Here is a 17,822-nt window from a genome sequence, read left to right on the forward strand (position 1 = left end):
TTCTGTTCTGTTATGGGTATAGATCAGTTTCCGATCACTTATACTGGTGAAAGTATAGTACCTATACCCAGCCCCATTGTTGTACAGTCTGAAGAACACCTCTTCTCTTGTTTCTCATCCCATTCCTCTGTCTGCCTTCAGACTTCTGGGAGTCTCATTCATGACCACCTTTTTGCACATCTGCTAAGATCTTTTAGCTGTAAAACTGAATTTAAGGCCTTTGTAGTTCAAGAAAAATTTACCTCAGTTGCTGACTTCCCTTCATTTTCTTAATCTCTGTTGACCTTTCTGAGTTTGGAGAATTTAAGATCAAATATCTGTGGTGAGCAATGCTGGTAGATTTGAGAGTAGGGATCTGGAAAGATAACTTTGTGAAAGAGAAAATGAATTAACTCACCTGTAGCAGGATATTTACAAATACATTACCTCAATAGCATGACACATTTATTTTTCTTGTGTGACCTTGAGTTCTTACAGTACTTGCTTTTCCTCCTCTGGAAAATGTAGTTCAGCCTTTGGCATCATCTTCTGTCTTCTGTTGTGAACACCGAGGTAGAGAATCCCTGTCCATTTCTTTAGTTGCCTTTTTTCTTCATCAGATAGCTCTAGTTTCTCTTGGTTTTCACGCTTCTTTCCTTCTCCTTGGAAAAAGTTGTAACGTTTGTTACTGTTTGCATAATCTTAATTTCATTCTTTGACTAAGGGTCTCTCTCTCATCATTTTTCATAGTTTCATAGTTTCAAGGGTCAGAAGGGACCTGAGCAGATCATCCAGTCCGACCCCCTGCCCTGGCAGCAAAGAGTACTGGGGTCAAACGACCCCAGCAAGGTGACTGTCTAGCCTCCTCTTAAAGATCCCCAGGGTAGGAGCCAGTATCACTTCTCTTGGAAGTTGGTTCCAGATCCTAGCTGCCCTGACCGTGAAGTAGCGCCTCCTGATGTCTAGTCTGAATCTACCCTCTGCCAGCTTGTGACCATTATTCCTGGTCACTCCTGGTAGTGCTTGGGGAAACAGGGCCTCCCCCAGTGCCTGCTGGTCCCCTCTGACTAGTTTGTAACAGGCCATTGGATCCCCCCCTCAGCCTTCTCTTGTGGAGGCTGAACAGGTTCAGGTCCCGTAGCCTCTTCTCATAGGGCCAGTCCTGCTGCCCCCTGATCATGCGAGGGGCCCTCCTCTGGGCCCTCTCCATGTTGTCCACATCCCTCTTGAAGGGCGGCGTCCAGAACTGGACGCAGTACTCCAGCTGCGGCCTGACCAGGGCCGCATAGAGGGGGAGGATCACCTCCTTGGATCTGCTTGAGATGCATCTGTGGATGCATGACAAGGTGCGGTTGGTCTTCCTGACTGCCTCCCCACACTGCCGGCCCATGTTCATCTTGGCATCAATGATGACTCCAAGATCCTTGTCTGCCTCTGCACTGATAAGAAGGGAGTTCCCCAGCCTGTAGGTATTTTATATTTTCCCAGATTGTGGTGTTTCTTTGGATTTTGTAGAGCTCATGATTCTTCCTTTTTTTTTTAAATAAATTTTCTACTCCCTTGTACGTGTATTGCTAAATGCTGTGTACTTCCCCCAGATATGCAGGACTTTCTCACTGACTACATAAGCACAAGACACAAGGGCTTCCTCATATTCCTTTGTCACCTCAAGCAATTATCTGCTTAAATAGAAGTTATTCTCTTGCTAGAATTTAGATTATGGGATTATTTAGTCATGAACCTTTTCTTACTTTTATATCTGCTAGGAACTGATACCCTACAGTGCTAGACAGATGATGATGATGCATTTTCTAGACAGATTTCCATTCTACGTATCTCATTTTATTTTGAATTCAGTATTTCTGGCCCCATATATTTGTAGCTGTGTCCAAACTTGAAAATTGCACCATTGTAAATAGCTTTCAGGAAGGGGTCCTCCAGACCTGTATTGAAAATGACTTTTAAGTGGACTTGACAAAATCTAACTAAATATTTTAAAAGCTTGTTGGAAAGTACTGTTTTCTGAAACCATACCAAAAGGATTTTTGCTGTATCTACCATTAACAGTTTTTAATCAGGTTGGGCAGGTCCTTTGTTGAACATTTTATATTGTTTATATTTTTACCTTTACTCCTGCACTCAAAGGCCTGATCCATTTCCCACTGAAACCAGTGAAAAACTTCCTTCACCTTGGGTATTAGATCTTTACAGTCCCAAACCCCGTATTTCACCATTTTTGTGTTTAAAAAAGTAAAGGATGTGCTTATTATCATATTCAGAAAAAAAATCTCCTTTTATTTCTGGAATTAATAATCATGTCCTGATATTCTGATTTATCTGCAGGTAGTTAGCGTCTCTGCTTAATATTTATGCTTCTTTGTTTACATGCCCTTTGAAGTTACTGCATCAGCTTGTTTTTTTCTATAAAAGCAGTAAATAGCAAGTGAATCCCAATTGACAGTTTGTTCATTTTTTTCTGGTAATAATGTTATGTCTTGTTTACTTTCTCCAGCACCCATCAGCTATCCCTTTATAATCTTCCTTTATATGGAGATAGTATCCATCTTTTCTCTAAGGTTCTCTGTTCTTGACAAGTCTTTCTTTACTTTTGCTCCATACCAAGTTTATTTGAACTAAGTTTTAGCTAAATCTCTCATGTTGTAATCCTCTGGAGACCTGACTTTGCTGTCCTTGCTCACGCTGGGCGCATCTACACATGAGCATTTACTGACCAGTAACCAAAATTACTGCACAGTAAATATGGCATCTTAGGCTGACTTGCATGATGCAGGTATCAAATTTCTGTCCCAAGTCAGACCACACATACACTGGTAATATGTTTTAACACCTGCATGTGTAGACACTAGCCTATTGGCCTATTCCCGCTTACTGTGCAGTAGTTTACTGCATAGTAAATTTAAGCCAGCATAAATGCACATGTAGACATGCACACTGAGTATTATTTTATCTGGATTGTCCCTTTTACTTTTCAGTCTTCTAGATCCACAGTGAATTTGCCATGAGAGAGCAGTATCTGAGTCACTATCTAGATTATAACATACGAGATTGGAAGAATAAAGTAAGGATATTTCTAAGTCAACAAGACACCTGTAATTTGTACCCTTTGACAAAAATCATTGTTTCAAACTGATACAGCTCATTCCTTCTCTATTTGAATGTAATGGGAAGCCTGACTATTTATGAGCTGTTAATTAGGTCATCATATAAAAATATAATGACTGACCATTTCCATTTTAGAAATATTACTAATAGCTGTGCCTTCCTGAGAATTTTGTTTGTATCTCATAACTTCCCCTTAGCCCAATTCTGCAAATTTTTTTGGTGATTTTTGTGGCCCATATTAAGTCATTGAGTCAATGGTGAGAGTAAATTGACCACTCCTCACATGGAAAAGAAGCTATATGATGAACAAGAATATCTAACTATGATGTCCTCACTTTTTGAGGTACTTTATGACACCATTACGTAAGAACATAAGAAGTGCCATACTTGGTCAGACCAGTGGTTCATTCAGCCCTGTATCCAGTCTCTGGCGGTGGCAGAAGTGGATGCTTTAGATAAAGAGCATTAAATGGATAGATCTAGAGTGATCTGTCCTCTGTCCCCTCCATGGCATCCACCCTTATTGCTTTAGAGATTCCAGAGGAAACATCTCCAACAGCTATTCTCATCCATGACTTTGTCTATCTCCTTTTTGAACATGGCTATACCATCTGCATCTACCACTTTCCATGGCAGTGAATTCTACAAGTTATCTACTTGCAGTGTAAAAAAGTACTTCCTCTTGTTACTTTTAAACCTGTTTCCTACTAGTTTCAATAGGTGCCCCCTAGTGCTAGTATTCTAGGACTTGGTGAACAACAGTTCCCTGTTTGCTGGGATTTTATGATTTTATAAAACGATGTCATATCATCTTTTAGCCTTTTCCTTTCCAAACTAAAGTCTCTTAGCCTTTTTCAGTCTCTCCTGGCGTGGCAACTACTCCATACCCCTGATAATTTTGGTTGTCCATCTCTGTATCCTTTCCAGTTTTAGAACGCTGTACAGTATTGAGGATGTGGACCCATGGTTTTGTATGGTGACACGATGATGTTCTCCATTTTCAGTTCCCTTCTCAATGATGACCAACTTTTTGTGGTCGCCACTGCTTATTGAAGTGACGTTTTTAGAGAACCATCTATAATGACTCCAAGGTCTCTGTCCTGAGTCATAACACTAGCTCAGTACCCTGCAGTTGGCAGGGTTGAAGTTATTTTTCCTCATAGGCACATCCATAATTTTGTGAATGAGGGTATGTGGGAGCAGCGACCAGGCTGCTTCCCCTGCTTTCACCTGCCTCCCCATACCAACGCCCACATACTGCACCAAAGGAGCAGCAGTGAAGAATGTTTAAGTCCTTCAAGCAGGTAGAAAATCTTCCTTCCCTTCTCCTCTGCACATGCCCTCCCTTCCTTTTCCCTCCCCCCACTCCTACTTCCACCTACAACTACTGCTCTTCCTACTAACCTAGGAGCAGGGAAGACTCCAGAGCCACTCCTGCCCCACTGCAGCTGGATTGTAGGTGGAGTTAGGCTTGGCTAGAGACAGCACCAGCAGTAAGTAAGTTGCTTTCTCCCCACACTGGCTCCTGTCCCAGGGTGAGCCTGGCTCCACATGAAGCCCAACTGGAGCAGGCAGGAGTGGCTCTGGAGCTTTCCACCCCTACCCTGGGATAGCTGGAGGCAGTAGCAGTGGGGGAGGGAGGAGAAGAAATGTGCTGCTGAGCATGGAGGGGAAGGGAGGGGAATTCTTACTTGCTTTGTAGACTTAAAAAAATTCCCTGGCTGTTGCTCCCCCAGTATGATCAGCTGAAAGAGGGATGCATTTGTGCCTCTGCATCCCCCTTGGATCCTCTCCTGTTTTTGCCCATGTATATTAACTTGCACTTGTTGATGTTCATCTGCTTTTTTTTGAACACTCACTTAACTTGGTGAGAGCTTTCTGTAGCTCCTCTCTGTCATCTGACTACCTAGAATAATTTGTTATTATCTGCACACTTGGAGATTTCACTATGCAGCCCTATTTCCAGATCACTGATGAAAATATTGAAAAAAATTGGGTCTGAGACAGATGTCTTTGGGACACTACTTTTGACCTCCCTTTATTCTGAAAGGCGATCATTTAGTTCCACCCTTTGCTTCCTGTCTGTAACCACCTCTCAATCCATGGAAGAACCTTCCCTCCAATCTGTGGCAACTCAGTTTTTTAAAAAGCCTTTGTTGAGGGACCTTGTTGAGTGGTTCTTGAAAATCCAAATCTGTTATATTGACTGGATCCCCCTTATCCAAGTGCTTGTTTTAACATCCTCAAAGAACTCCAACAGATTGGTGAGGCAGGATTTCTCTGTTACAAAAATCATGTTGGCTCTTCCCCAGCAGATCATATGTGTCCATGTGACTGCTGGTTTTATCCTTTATTATAGATTCTACCAACTTACCAAGGCTGGGTGTGAGACTTACTGGTCTGTAGTTCCCAGGATCACCTCTGGAGCCCTTTTGGAATATAGGTGTTATGTTGGCAACCTCCAGTCCTCTAGCACCAAGGCCATATGTAATGATAAATTTTATATGCTATTTCCGAAGTTCTGCAGTTTCACTTCTGAATTTTTTCAGAACTCTTGGGTGCTTGCCTTCTGGTGACTTATTAGTATTTATTGATTTATTCCAAAACTTCTTCTGTTGTCACATCAATGTGGTCCAACTTTTTAGACCTATCTACTAGAAAGGATCGATCCACCATGGTGCCAGTATCTTCTCTGGTAAAAAATGATGCAAAGAAGTAATTCTGCTTTTCTGCTATGGCTTTATCATTCCTGAATGCACCTTTTATACCTTGGTCATCTAATGGTTCCACCAATTCTCTCACTTTTAGTGTATTTTTAAAAGTTTCTATGATTAACATCTTTTGTTAAACACTCCTCAAATTCTTCTTTTGGCCTGTCCTATTTTGCTTTTACACTTGACCTGTTAGAGTTTATGAGCTTTCCTATGTTCTTCATTTGGGCATGCCTTCCATTTTCTTGAAGGATGTTTTCTTTGTTTTGAATGGCTTCCTTAACTCTGCTGTTAAACCATGCAGGGTTTTATTAGTCCAGTTGGTACTCTTTTTGATTTATACACTTGTCCTGATACTCTAATATGGTATTTTTAAACACTTTCAAGCTGCCTACAGGCCTTCTACATTTTCTACATGTTTTACATTCATCCCTGTTCCTCTGTTCTTGTCTCTACTTTGCCCTGACCTAGTCACAGAATAAATATAGTCCATTTGGTGTCCTTAGTATGGTCCACTGTAGCTTCCTGAATTTGACTCTCTCATTTGCCAGCTCTGTGTGTTCTTTACTCCTTTAGTTAAAGGTTATAGCATTAGGATTGTAACTTTCTCTAAATTTTCAGCAAGATCTCATATTTCAGCAGTGCCCTTGGTGTCACAGGTAACAGTGAACTTCATATAGCTCATGTAGGAGCAAATAAATAAACAGTTTTGGTTAATTACCCAGCACTATTTTAATTCTACAATAATAAATTCAATCAGTAGAGTTAATTTGTTCCTGGCATGTTGTTTATGTATGTCGATAGATTGTTCCTCAGACAGCGAGAACTACTAGATTTTTATGTTTGTTTTTAGTAGTCAATACTATGACAGCAATTAGGACTTGGGACCCTGTGGTATGGTATACTGTACAAACCCACAAAGGAGACAATTCATCCCTGAAGGTCTACAGGTTGAAAGACAAGCAGGCCAGGATGGTAGAAGTGTTATACTTTAATACGTTAATAATACAACATGTCCTTTATTATAGTAATGCCATTTTATTCCATTTTTTAGCAACAGAATTCTTTGTTCTCTTCAACAAGCCAAAGACCCAACAAAGATGCAGCCAGTATTACACTGTGACAATTCCTATGAGGATCTCCAGAAATGGTCAGACAGTCAACAGCTTAGAAGCAAATTGGCTGGAGCACATGTCAGATCACTTCAGAAAAGGAGGCTCACTGGTGAATGCCATGTTCAACATTGGAATGGTAAATGGTATGGAATTTACTGAGAGCGCTACTCTGTGTCTGGCTTTTCTTTAAAAGGGGGTCATTATTTTTTAAGTGAAGATGTTTGGTAAAAGTTGTTAGGTTAGGCCAAAGCAGATATTATTTTGATCATCCCATATCAGTGATGCACAGGGCCATGTACAGGGTAATATTACCATATTTTTTCATATATAAAACACCGGAATAATACATGCACTTTGTTTTTGGAGGGCAGAATGTTTAAAAAAGAAAAGATTTTTTCAGTCTTGGCTGACTGTGTGACACACAGTAAGTCCTCTTGAAAGCATAGAGCATCCAAGAAGTGTAGCATTCGTGGTAACAGCCTAAGTCAGGCAGCAGGAACTGTTGCCATGTTCCTGGACGCTCTGTATTTCCAGGAGGACTTACTCTGTGTCATACAGGGTTAGACCCCAGACCAGGGGTGGGAAAAATGCAGCCCATGGGCTGCCCGTGGGGCCCCTAAAAAATTTAGAAAATTAATATTTATCTGCCCCTGGCTGCCTGTCATGCAGCCCTTGATGGCTTGCCAAAACTCAGTAAGTGGCCCTCCGCCTGAAATAATTGCCCACCTCTGCCCCAGACTCTTGCAAGGGCAATTGCAAGACTGTTACTTCTTTGCTGTAAGTAATTCTTTATATATGGCCTGTGGGTCAGATCTGGCCCGCCAAGCGATTCTATTCGACTTGTGGGGCACCTAAAAATGTAGAACATTTATATTTATCTGCTCCTGGCTGCCTGTCAAAGTTGACAGGATCCAGGGGCAGTAGGACCCAGGGGAAGCCAGCAGGACTCAGTAGCAAGGCCAGCCTGGCCCCACCCCACCCTTAGCCCCCTCCCACCTTGCCCCCCCAACCAGAAGCCTCGGCCTGCCACAGCTTTCACTGCTTCCCTGCATGCCCACTGAGTGCTCCAACACCACATGGCCCCCGGCTACGTCACCGGACAGTGGGAGCACAGGGCCCATGGTGCAATGAGGGAGGGGGGAGAGATACAGAGAAAGCAATGACGAAGGGAGAGGCTGCGCGTGTGTGTGCGCACAGTGAAGGAGAGAGAGAGACTGTGTGTGTGTGCAATGAGGGAGGGAGGGAGAGAGAGTGTATATGTGTGTGTGTGTGTGTGTGTGTTCATAGGGTATGTCCCACATGCACACCTCACCACACACATGCACTCACACTCCCCTCCTTGCACTGCCATACACGCAGGCCCCCAAACCACATTCCCTCACATACCCCAGCCACCCTCCCCTCCACCATGGTCCCCCACAAACCTCATACCCACCCACACTCCACATATCCACACATACACACCCACATGCTCCCTCACTCCACACCCTCCCCCACACACCACATACCCACAGACAAACCTATACCCATCCCTCCATGTGCCCCACAATATACAAAAGTAAGACTTCATTTTAAGCTATTGTGCAATCACTTCTATGTACACTACACAAACACATGTAAATCAGGACAAAAATGTTTTTTGAAATCAAATTAATGAATGTTATAGATGCCTGATTTTAAGAATATAATTTGGTATTTTTCTGGTTCTGAGATGGCAAAACCCCTTGCTGAAAGGAGTATTTCTAGGAGCAAGGGGAGGGCCTTCTGGTGGTAACAGTCAGGGGACAGGGGGCAGGACTTCCATTCACAAGATGGTGACCAGGAGGCAGGGCACCCATCAAGGGGCAGGTCTACCAATGTGGTCCTTGACAGCTTATCTAAATTTGGTAAGTGGCCCTTCACCCGAAATAATTGCATGCCCCTGAGATAAGAGCATCAATGTGGTGGGAAGTATGATAGTTAATTTGTGCTGGTGTTATTTGAGAGAATAGCTCAAAGAAATGGGGTTTGCATTTTCATGTGAAAATAAACATTGGACCCCAGGTTTGAACCCATTTGTCTTTGTTCCATAGGCAGTTCCAACAACATACTAGGCCATAGTACTTCCTTTTAAAGTCAACCCTGTAGAGACCAATACTGTTGAAATATATGTATAGGGTCCCTGAAAGATGGGAAGGAAGGCATTAGCTAAATGAGGGATGTTTGAACAGTCATAGACCAAGTGATCTTTCTTGGAGGAATGCATTAGTATGCCTTTCAAATGAGGAAATTAAGGGCTTAGTCCTGTGAATGCTGAGAACTTTCAAGTGTTACTGATTTCAGTGCATTTACCCTCTACTCCTCAATAGATCAAAACCCCTTGACCTGAGGGCACAAAATGAAACGAGGACTGCTGCCACAACATTTTCTTCCCATTCTGTTGCTGGCAGGAGTTCTAGGGTGAATGCTAAAGCACAGTAAAATTAGTTTACTCTGGTAAAATTCAATTGGGAAATTAACAGCCATTCCTAATTTTTCATTCTGCAGCAAATGGCAACAAAGGAAGGTCTAAAGTTCAGATGATAAAATGCATTCTGAGAGCTTCCTGGCAAGTCCCATAATTGCTAGTTAACTTGCTTAGAAACAAATGGTCACTTATTTTGTATATATAAATTGCAGTTTATAAAAGATGAGTCACTGAGCCTGACATGTCCAATTAGGTCTGATTTTTAATAGAAGTATTTATTCTTGGCCCCTCATCAGAGTACAATTCAGTGCCTTAAACACAGCTAACGAAAAGTATTTTTTGGTTATTTAAACTTCAGAAGTTCATTTACATAACAGAGGTCTTGGGGAGGTTCATGAACTCAGCTATTGCAATGAGGAGGATTCTAGCTAGAGACAAAGATAAGGCAAGGATAAGGGGTGAACCTAGAGGTTTGTTTATTTCCTAAGCTAACAGAATAGCTTAAAATATGTAAAAATGGACAGTTCTACAATTAAACTGAGGTAATGGTTGAAAACAGATAATTAATTTGTAAAATTATTAGAATTTTATAGCTGTGAAAAAATGTGGAAGTTCAAAAAGTTGTATTAAGGGTAAATAAAAATAATGAAAGTAATTTAGAACATTGTTGCTGAAACACATTAAATATCATGAGGCTAAAAAATAGTGTGTTGCCAGTACTGTGCTTAACTCTGTCCTTTATTTCTGACTTTTGCCTTTCAACTATGGGTTCTAGACTCTCACTGTACATTTGTGTAAACTGTGGCCAAACCACCCTAAGCAGCCTTTCCCTGCTTTCATGGTGAGTGTCAAAGACTGTAATAGCTAGACTCTTTCTGTATGATGCACCACAGGGACATGGTATATCACTCTACCCATCAAACCTGTCAGTGTTCATAGAAGTGTTGCATTCTAAATACAAGTCAAGTTTTGTGTTTATTCAGAACACATGGGCCCGATGATCCTCCATACCTTAAATTCCATTCTAAAATGAGCTTTAATAGATTTCATAGACATTAGGGTTGGAGGGGACCTCAGAAGATCATCAAGTCCAACCCTCTGCGCCAGGGGCAGGAAGTTAGCTGGGGTCATAGGATCCCAGCAAGAAAAGCATCCAGATTTCTCTTAAAGGCATTAAAGTAGGTGCTTGAACCACCTCCGGCGGCAGGCTATTCCAGACCTTGGAGGCTCGGACAGTAAAGAAGTTCTTCCTGATGTCCAGCCTGAGGAGTTTATAACCGTTCGACCTTGTCATCCCTTGGGTACTCTTGTGAACAAACGTTCCCCCAGATCCTGGTGAACACCCCTTATAAACTTACAGGTGGCCATCAGATCACCCCTGAGCCTGCATTTTCCAAGGCTGAAGAGTCCCATAGCTCTCAGCCTCTCGTCATAAGATCTGTTTTCCTGACCTCTGATCATGCACGTGGCTCCTCTCTGCACTCTCTCAAGCTTCTCCACATCCTTTTTGAATAGTGGAGCCAAAACTGGACGCAGTACTCCAGTTGCAGCCTCACCAAGGCCGAGTACAATGGGAGAATGACATCCTGGGATTTGCTTGAGAAGCATCTATGGATGCAAGCCAGGGTTTTGCTTGCTTTACTAGCCACATCATCACATTGAAGGCTCATGTTCATCTTGTGGTCAGTCATGACCCCCAAGTCCTTCGTCCGTAGTGCTAGTCAGCGTAGCACTGCCAAGCCTATAAGCATGCTGCAGGGTTTTCCTCCCAAGGTGGAGAACCTTGCATTCTTCGGTGTTAAACACCATCAGGTTTTCTTCCGCCCATTTCCTGGGCCTGTCAAAGTCATCCTGGATCACCTGCCTGTCTTCTGGTGTGGAAGCTTTGCCCCAGAGTTTGATGTCATCGGCAAACTTGGCTAGTCTGCTTCTGACTCCAATGTCCACATCATTAATGAAGAGGTTGAACAATATAGGTCCAAGGACAGAGCCTTGTGGAACCCCACTGGTCACAGGGCATCATGACGATTGACTTCTGTCAACCACCACCCTCTGGGTCTGACCATGGAACCAAATCTTCCTAGACAAAAAAGGTTGGAAGAGTGGCTGCTGGTTATATCAGTGAAGACAAAAGGTTGCAACAGAAAGGACTTATTTCTTTCATGTGATAGGTAGTGGGCAGTCTGTCCGCCAAGAAGGAGAGGGTAGATGAGGTTCAGAGGTCAGACTGATGTTTGATACCGTAGCGCAGGTCTGTCCAACTGGTGGCTCACAGGCTACACATGGCTTGCAAGGAGTGAAGTTGTGGCCCTAGGGCTTTGTCCTGGATGTTGCTCCCCCATCACTCTGGCTGCAACAGCAGCTGAAGTCTCAAGGCTCCCCCTCCCTCCTCCAGCTGCCACTTCCCGCCCTAGCCATAGAGTCTGGAGGAGTGTGGCATAGCAAGGGAGGTGAAGGTGTCTAGGTCATATGTGGGGGGAGGGTTATCATAGCCTGTGTTGCAGCAGGGGGCAGAGGAGGACCGTGCCTGCTCAGTGCAGCGGTGTGGGGGTGCAGATACAGGGCGTACCTGGTGTAATTGTTGGGGGCAGCACTGTACTCAGACTCCTGGCTTCCCTGTGTGAACTTTTAGTATTGGGCCCCTTTTTGCCAGGGATAATGATAATAATTTTTAAATTGCCATTTTCAGGGGGCCCTTTCTGTCCAGGCCCCGGGCAGCCACCTGGTTTGCCCATGCCTGTATCCAGCGTTGGTTGAGGGGAGGGGCGGTCCATGTGATCTAGTGGCCTGTGGCTGTCCTGGTACAGCCTGAATGGCCTGCGACCCCTGCTCCTAGGGGCTTAGAAGTTGGACAGCTCTACCTTAGTTGAGAAATTTCTGACTGACTGCTATAGAATTTTTTAATTAGTCTTCTGAATTCTTGACTTTTCTCCATTTGTTTGTTAACCAGGCTGTGAATGTCCTGGCTTCTGAACTTTGAAAATAAAGAAAACCACAGTGCTTTAAAAACAAAACCAAATCAGGGATTGCTTGGAATAACAGAATATTTAGGATCCAGTGAGTCGTCTGTACCTGCACCAGAGTTGGATCAGGAATGCTTTTGGCCTGCATCTTTACATGTTATCAACTAAAGTGACTGGGATTTTTGTTCCCTGCACACGCAAAAAAATTATGTGTGTATACATGTATTGGAGGGATGGGGGAAAGAATGAAAAATGGATAAATATCAGCCAAAGGCCAATATAGGCCAACAAAGGTCACAGGCCTGTAACTCTCAGTGAGAACAATAACAAACTAAATGTTAGTTTCATTGATAAGGAGGCTCACTAATTCAAAGACAACAGTGAGAATTGTTGCCCACTAGTTTAGCTGTCATAAAAAAAAATCAGAAATATTTTCTTGGAACCTTTTTGTAAATCATGAGCAAGAACATTAAAACAGCTTTTGCCAAGAGAACTGCATCAAATATTTATACAGCCCAGTGAAAATAGCTTTTTGTGCACAGTGGGGGATCATCTCTGCCTTAATAAAAAATGCAGCGATAATGGAACATTTTCTGTTAAAGGAAGGTGATTTAACCTTTATGATCTGAACCTTCACTTGGACGAAGAATGAGTTGCATGAGCTAGGAAGGTGGAAAGGAAACTGACACCACCAACTGCGGAATATTTGAAGGAGGGTTTGTTTTAATATCCTCATGGGTCATGTGGCCCAGGGACCATTGCTAGTGCAGTGTTTGAATATAGCAGTTTGCCTACTTAGTATCTGAGAATTGACTGGCTAAGTGTAACACACTGGCTTCCAATAGATTAATCACAACAAACAAGATTAATGAAAAAAGAATGGAGGAGAAGTTAAATACCTGGCAGAACAGATGGTATTTTGCTACTGTAGACAACTGAAACTGTAAAAGGCTGTCCCTGGGGGTTGCTAGCAGGGTTTTAGATGGCTGCTTTTCTAGATTTGACACAGTGCTCAGTCCCAAACACACACGTTCATGTGTGCTAGGAGGTCACATGCTTATTCATTTTTTGTGGGCAGAAACTGCCTACACATAAACGGGCTGCTTGCATCTCTGCATTCATTCTGCTACAAGCTTTCTTCTTGTATTGAACCCCCAAAACTGCACAGGAGTCAAAATAAGGGTTCTCAAATTTATATGGGAGATTCAAGGGGGGAGGGTCACAGGCCAATGGGCTAAGGAGATTGGGAAAAACCCCAGTGAGCAAACATTAAGGTACATATGCTTAGAATATACATAATGGACAATACCAATGACTCAGTGATAAAAATCCTTCAGGGACAGATAGCAAAATAATAAATAAGGGACATTAACAATGTGATGCAATACACCGAAGAAACTGTAAACCCTTCCTTAACTTCAAGTGGGCTAAAAACCAGTATTTAGTCTCACAGAACATTCAGTTATTGTATATCTGGGCTCCCTGTTTGACTGCTGTGGCTTACAGTCAGCCCCGCTGCAGCTTCTGGGTCTCAGCAGGCATCTTACCTGCTGCTGCTTCTCTTCCTCCCCACCTCTACTTCCTCCTTCTTTCCCTTCTGGGACTGGTATTTCCTGATGTGACATTACAGTCCATTACACTCCCACCCCACTCTGTCAGGGACACCTAGTGGCTCTTCCTGACCCTTATTGCTTGTGCCCCTCCCTCACCTGTTGGTGCCTCTCTCCATGCCCAGGGATGTATGCCTCTTCACTCAGGTTTCCCCTACTTTTTTGATTTACCCCACCACAATTATGTCTTTTTTGATATCTAGGGGTCAGCCATCAGGCTTTGAAGATGTTGGGCAGAGGTAAGAAGTCAGTTGTAGGGCTACAAGTTGTTAATAGGGATGAGAAAGGTTAAATGGTTAAAGGTTTAACCAATGCACCTAATGATAACTGGTTAGCTTACCAGTTATCCTTTAGCTTGGGGCAAGGTACAAGGAAGTGGGGAAGGGAAGCCACATAGTGCCCCAGCAGGAACCAGAAGGTGGCAAGGCAGGCAGGAAGAAGGGAGGGGGAGCAGGGAGGGGACTAGTACCATGGCCTATTAGTTTCATAGATGCTAGGGTTGAAATGAAAGAGGAAAACAGGTAGCTTAATGACTCATCAATTAAACAATTAGCTGCTTGTTCACAAGTCCTGCCTCCCCACCCTGACTTCCAGACTGGAGCTTAATATGGGCTGTGTTATCTGGCCAGGCTTGCCACCGCCTCCTTCCTGCCCCTCCTCCCCCACCCTGTCAAATGGTCCCGGGAGCTGCTTCCAGCAGCAGCTGTGTCCAAGCTGCTGTGTAATTGGTTAACTGTTTAATGAATGTAATTAGAGGAGGTTCATTTTTTAATGATATTTACATACCTAGACTTGTTAAATGGTGTCATCAACCATTTTGTTGACCTGTTGACAGTTTTGGAAGTGCTGGAAACCTTGCCTTTACTAAGCAGATACCAGGGGCTACGTGCATCTTGGCTTTTCCTCCTAGTTTTCTGATTTTCCTAGAAATGAAGTAAGTTTTGCTTATGGATGCTAGAGCATTCTTGAAATTTTAGGATTGACTGAATGTAGCGTTTTTAAGTTGCTCCATTACACCCAAAAAAAGGAATGTGAATCAGGTTGACTGGAGAGCTTGGCCAGAAATGGGCATATATGAATGCTCCAACTTGTTCATGAGTAAGTCACAATCCACTGTACAGAAGCATGTCTGATGGTTTGAGTGAGTGAAAATGTGGATGTGCCAATTTTTTATTTGAACCCTCAAGTAGCAGGCATGTGAATGGATGGAGCTACAGATGCAGTTGTGCACATGTATGAATACATACTAGTGTAAGCATGTGAAATGTATTTAATTGAATTTTACATAAAGTATATGTAACATGTACACATGTATATAACCCAGGGGTGGGCAAAATGATGGAACTGGTCAGTGGCCAGACTCTGTTTCCCAGCAGCCTCTGCCTACCTTGCTGCAGCACCAGGATTTGGCAGTGGTGATAGCATAGGCTGGAGGTGGGGCAGAGCTGCATTCTGCTGCCCACATGACCCAGGCAGGGGCATGCAGGCAGCAAATCACCACTGTGCTCCAGCTCTGGACCATGCTATCACCACCACAAAAAATTGGCCTCAGCCCCAGCCCTGGAACATCTCCCCACCCAGCCGTGCACCCTGCCAGCGCTGCTTGGGCTGGTATCCATGGAAACCTTGGCCCCGTGCTGTCATGGCCCCACCACTCCTGGGGTGTGTCTATGGGAACTGGCCACAGTGAGATGGGCAGCAGCTTCTGGGAAATGAAGTTCACTATGGGTCCAGACTTTGCCTGCCCCTGATAATATCACCTGTCTTCTATAGCTTAGGTATAAACAGGAGTGTGAGAGTCTGAGGTAGATTGCAGGTGTTCTCTAAACGCTGTCTTTTTCTTTGATCCTTGGTATCACAAACTCCACAATATTTTGAAGTGTTCTTGGAATGCCATGCATGTGTTCTTGATTTTTTCTTGATATGACATTTGTGGTCTCAACAGATAAGATTTGTGGCATTAAGCTGAATTCAGTCATATCATTCTTTTGCCTTATGATATATGATGTAAAATGTATTTCTTCCGTGTTACAGTAGGGCAGGATTGCACGAAACAATAATGATCTTCAAGTGGCACCCTCTAAACAATGAGTTTCTTTCACATCCAGGAAAGGTTTGAAGCCAAAATGGCTGAAGAGAAGTAATTACTGAAAATTAACATCCCTCATAGGTATGCTAAACAGCCAGGCAAACAAATCCTTGTTCATACATGAGCCAGGTTTGTCCAGACAATGATGATTTATATCTCAAAAAAAGAAACCAGTAAGAATAATACCTGAGAACAGGCTGTTCAGGGAAAGACATTTATCACAATGGGGAAATTAAGTTGGAGACAGTATCTTTAGAATATTGGATTAGTAATCCTAATGTCTGAACAGATGCAAATATTCTCCGCATAATTAGATCAGAAAAGTCTTCTGGTCTGGTAAACGTACATACTTGGGGGGCAGGAAGTAACAGGCATAATATAGGTTTCCTAAGAATCCATTGTGTATAAGGTATGTAAATGGCCAGATAAGAAACATACTTAAGCCTTGCCAGAAGAGCAATTGTTGGTCTACAGCAGTGGTCACCAGCTGGTTGATCCCAAATGACTGGTCGATCAGGGAGCCCCTGACAATCCATCTCAGAGGCTCTGCAATTGGGAGCAGTGAGACACACGTGGGAAGCGACCAGGACACAGTCCGGGAGTGGCAAGACATAGGAGTGGTAGGATGCACGTGGCTGAGCTGAGCCGTGCCCCCTGCCACCAGAGCCAGGCTGGATGAGTGGGACGATCCCCCTCCATACCCCCCACCACCAAGTGAATGGGGCCTTGGACAGGACAGGGAAGAGTCAGAACCTGGGCAGTTCATCCAGATGTGCAGGGGGGCTCCCACCACTGTATGCACCCCAGTGGAGTCTGGGGGGGCAGATGCCCCCAGTTGGTGCATGGGGCGAGGCAGCTGCTGCTGTGTGCTGGGCTTTGTGCTCCAAGTCCCACTGCAGCTCAGGGCTTGGGTTGCAAAGCCCACTGCACAGTGGCAGCCACCTCGCCCCGCACACAGATTGGAGGGGCATGTGCCCCCCAGACCTCTGCCAGGGTGCATGCAGCAGCAGGAGCTCCCCCGTGCACCTGGATGAGCCACCTGGGCTCTGAACCTCCTTCGGCCTGGCCCGGCTGGGGCCCCACTTGCCCCTTCCCCACTCCCTCCCTCACTGTGGGAGTCTTGATCTGCCCCCTTCTCCCCCAGACTGACCTGCTGGGCAGGGGGGTGCAGTATATCCTAGATTACTCTTTACTTCAAAAAGTGATCTTCACCTTAAAAAGTTTGGAGACCACTGGTCTATGGTTTCCTGTGCATAAGGTATTTTAGTTCCCCAGTAACTTAGCTGGGCAAGTCAAGCTAACAGTCCGGACAAGGAGAGAAGGGAAGCTGCATTCTTGGACCATAGGGCAAAGAGGCAGGGATAAGGTAAAATTATTGTTATAATATTTTCTTTTGTTTGTTTATTCTTATATGTCTCTATCTGTATCTCAGCATATGGGTACTGACTTCTTACATTTACTCTTGTTTTTATAATTAACCTTTTTTTGTTATTTTTTACAACACGATTATTGTCAGTGATAATTGTGATTTCAGAGCATTTGGCCATAAAGGCAGATGTCTTCCAAGGAAAAGGCTTTTATCTTTTCTGAGCATGTAACTAGACAAAGGATATGATTCTTCTAGCTGGTAAAATCCCCTCGGCTCAAAGCTGCCAAGACTTGGGTGAGATGGATAAGACTGAGGTGCCAGAGTGGCCAAGGAGTTGGTTCCTAGCATGTCTCAGGTGGTTCTCAGTGGTCAAGCAGAAGATGGCAGAGAGGGTGGGTTTGGGTGGAAGAGCACCCC

At 43.8% G+C, this 17,822-nt stretch overlaps 1 protein-coding gene across 3 annotated transcripts in view; it reads left to right on the forward strand.

The window, feature by feature from the left end:
- RFTN1 (raftlin, lipid raft linker 1) overlaps nucleotides 1–17,822 on the forward strand; it is a 152,809-nt gene that overhangs the window by 102,776 nt on the left and 32,211 nt on the right. For all 3 annotated transcript variants that reach the window (XM_090046597.1, XM_090046595.1, XM_090046596.1), the window contains exon 6: nucleotides 6,868–7,071. In XM_090046597.1, coding sequence (XP_089902723.1) covers nucleotides 6,868–7,071 — 204 coding nt within the window. The remainder of the gene's footprint in view (nucleotides 1–6,867; nucleotides 7,072–17,822) is intronic.

This window comes from Crocodylus siamensis, chromosome 5 (genome assembly GCF_052110815.1).
Source record: "Crocodylus siamensis isolate JL-2025a chromosome 5, ASM5211081v1, whole genome shotgun sequence".
NCBI classification, from domain to species: domain Eukaryota; kingdom Metazoa; phylum Chordata; order Crocodylia; family Crocodylidae; genus Crocodylus; species Crocodylus siamensis.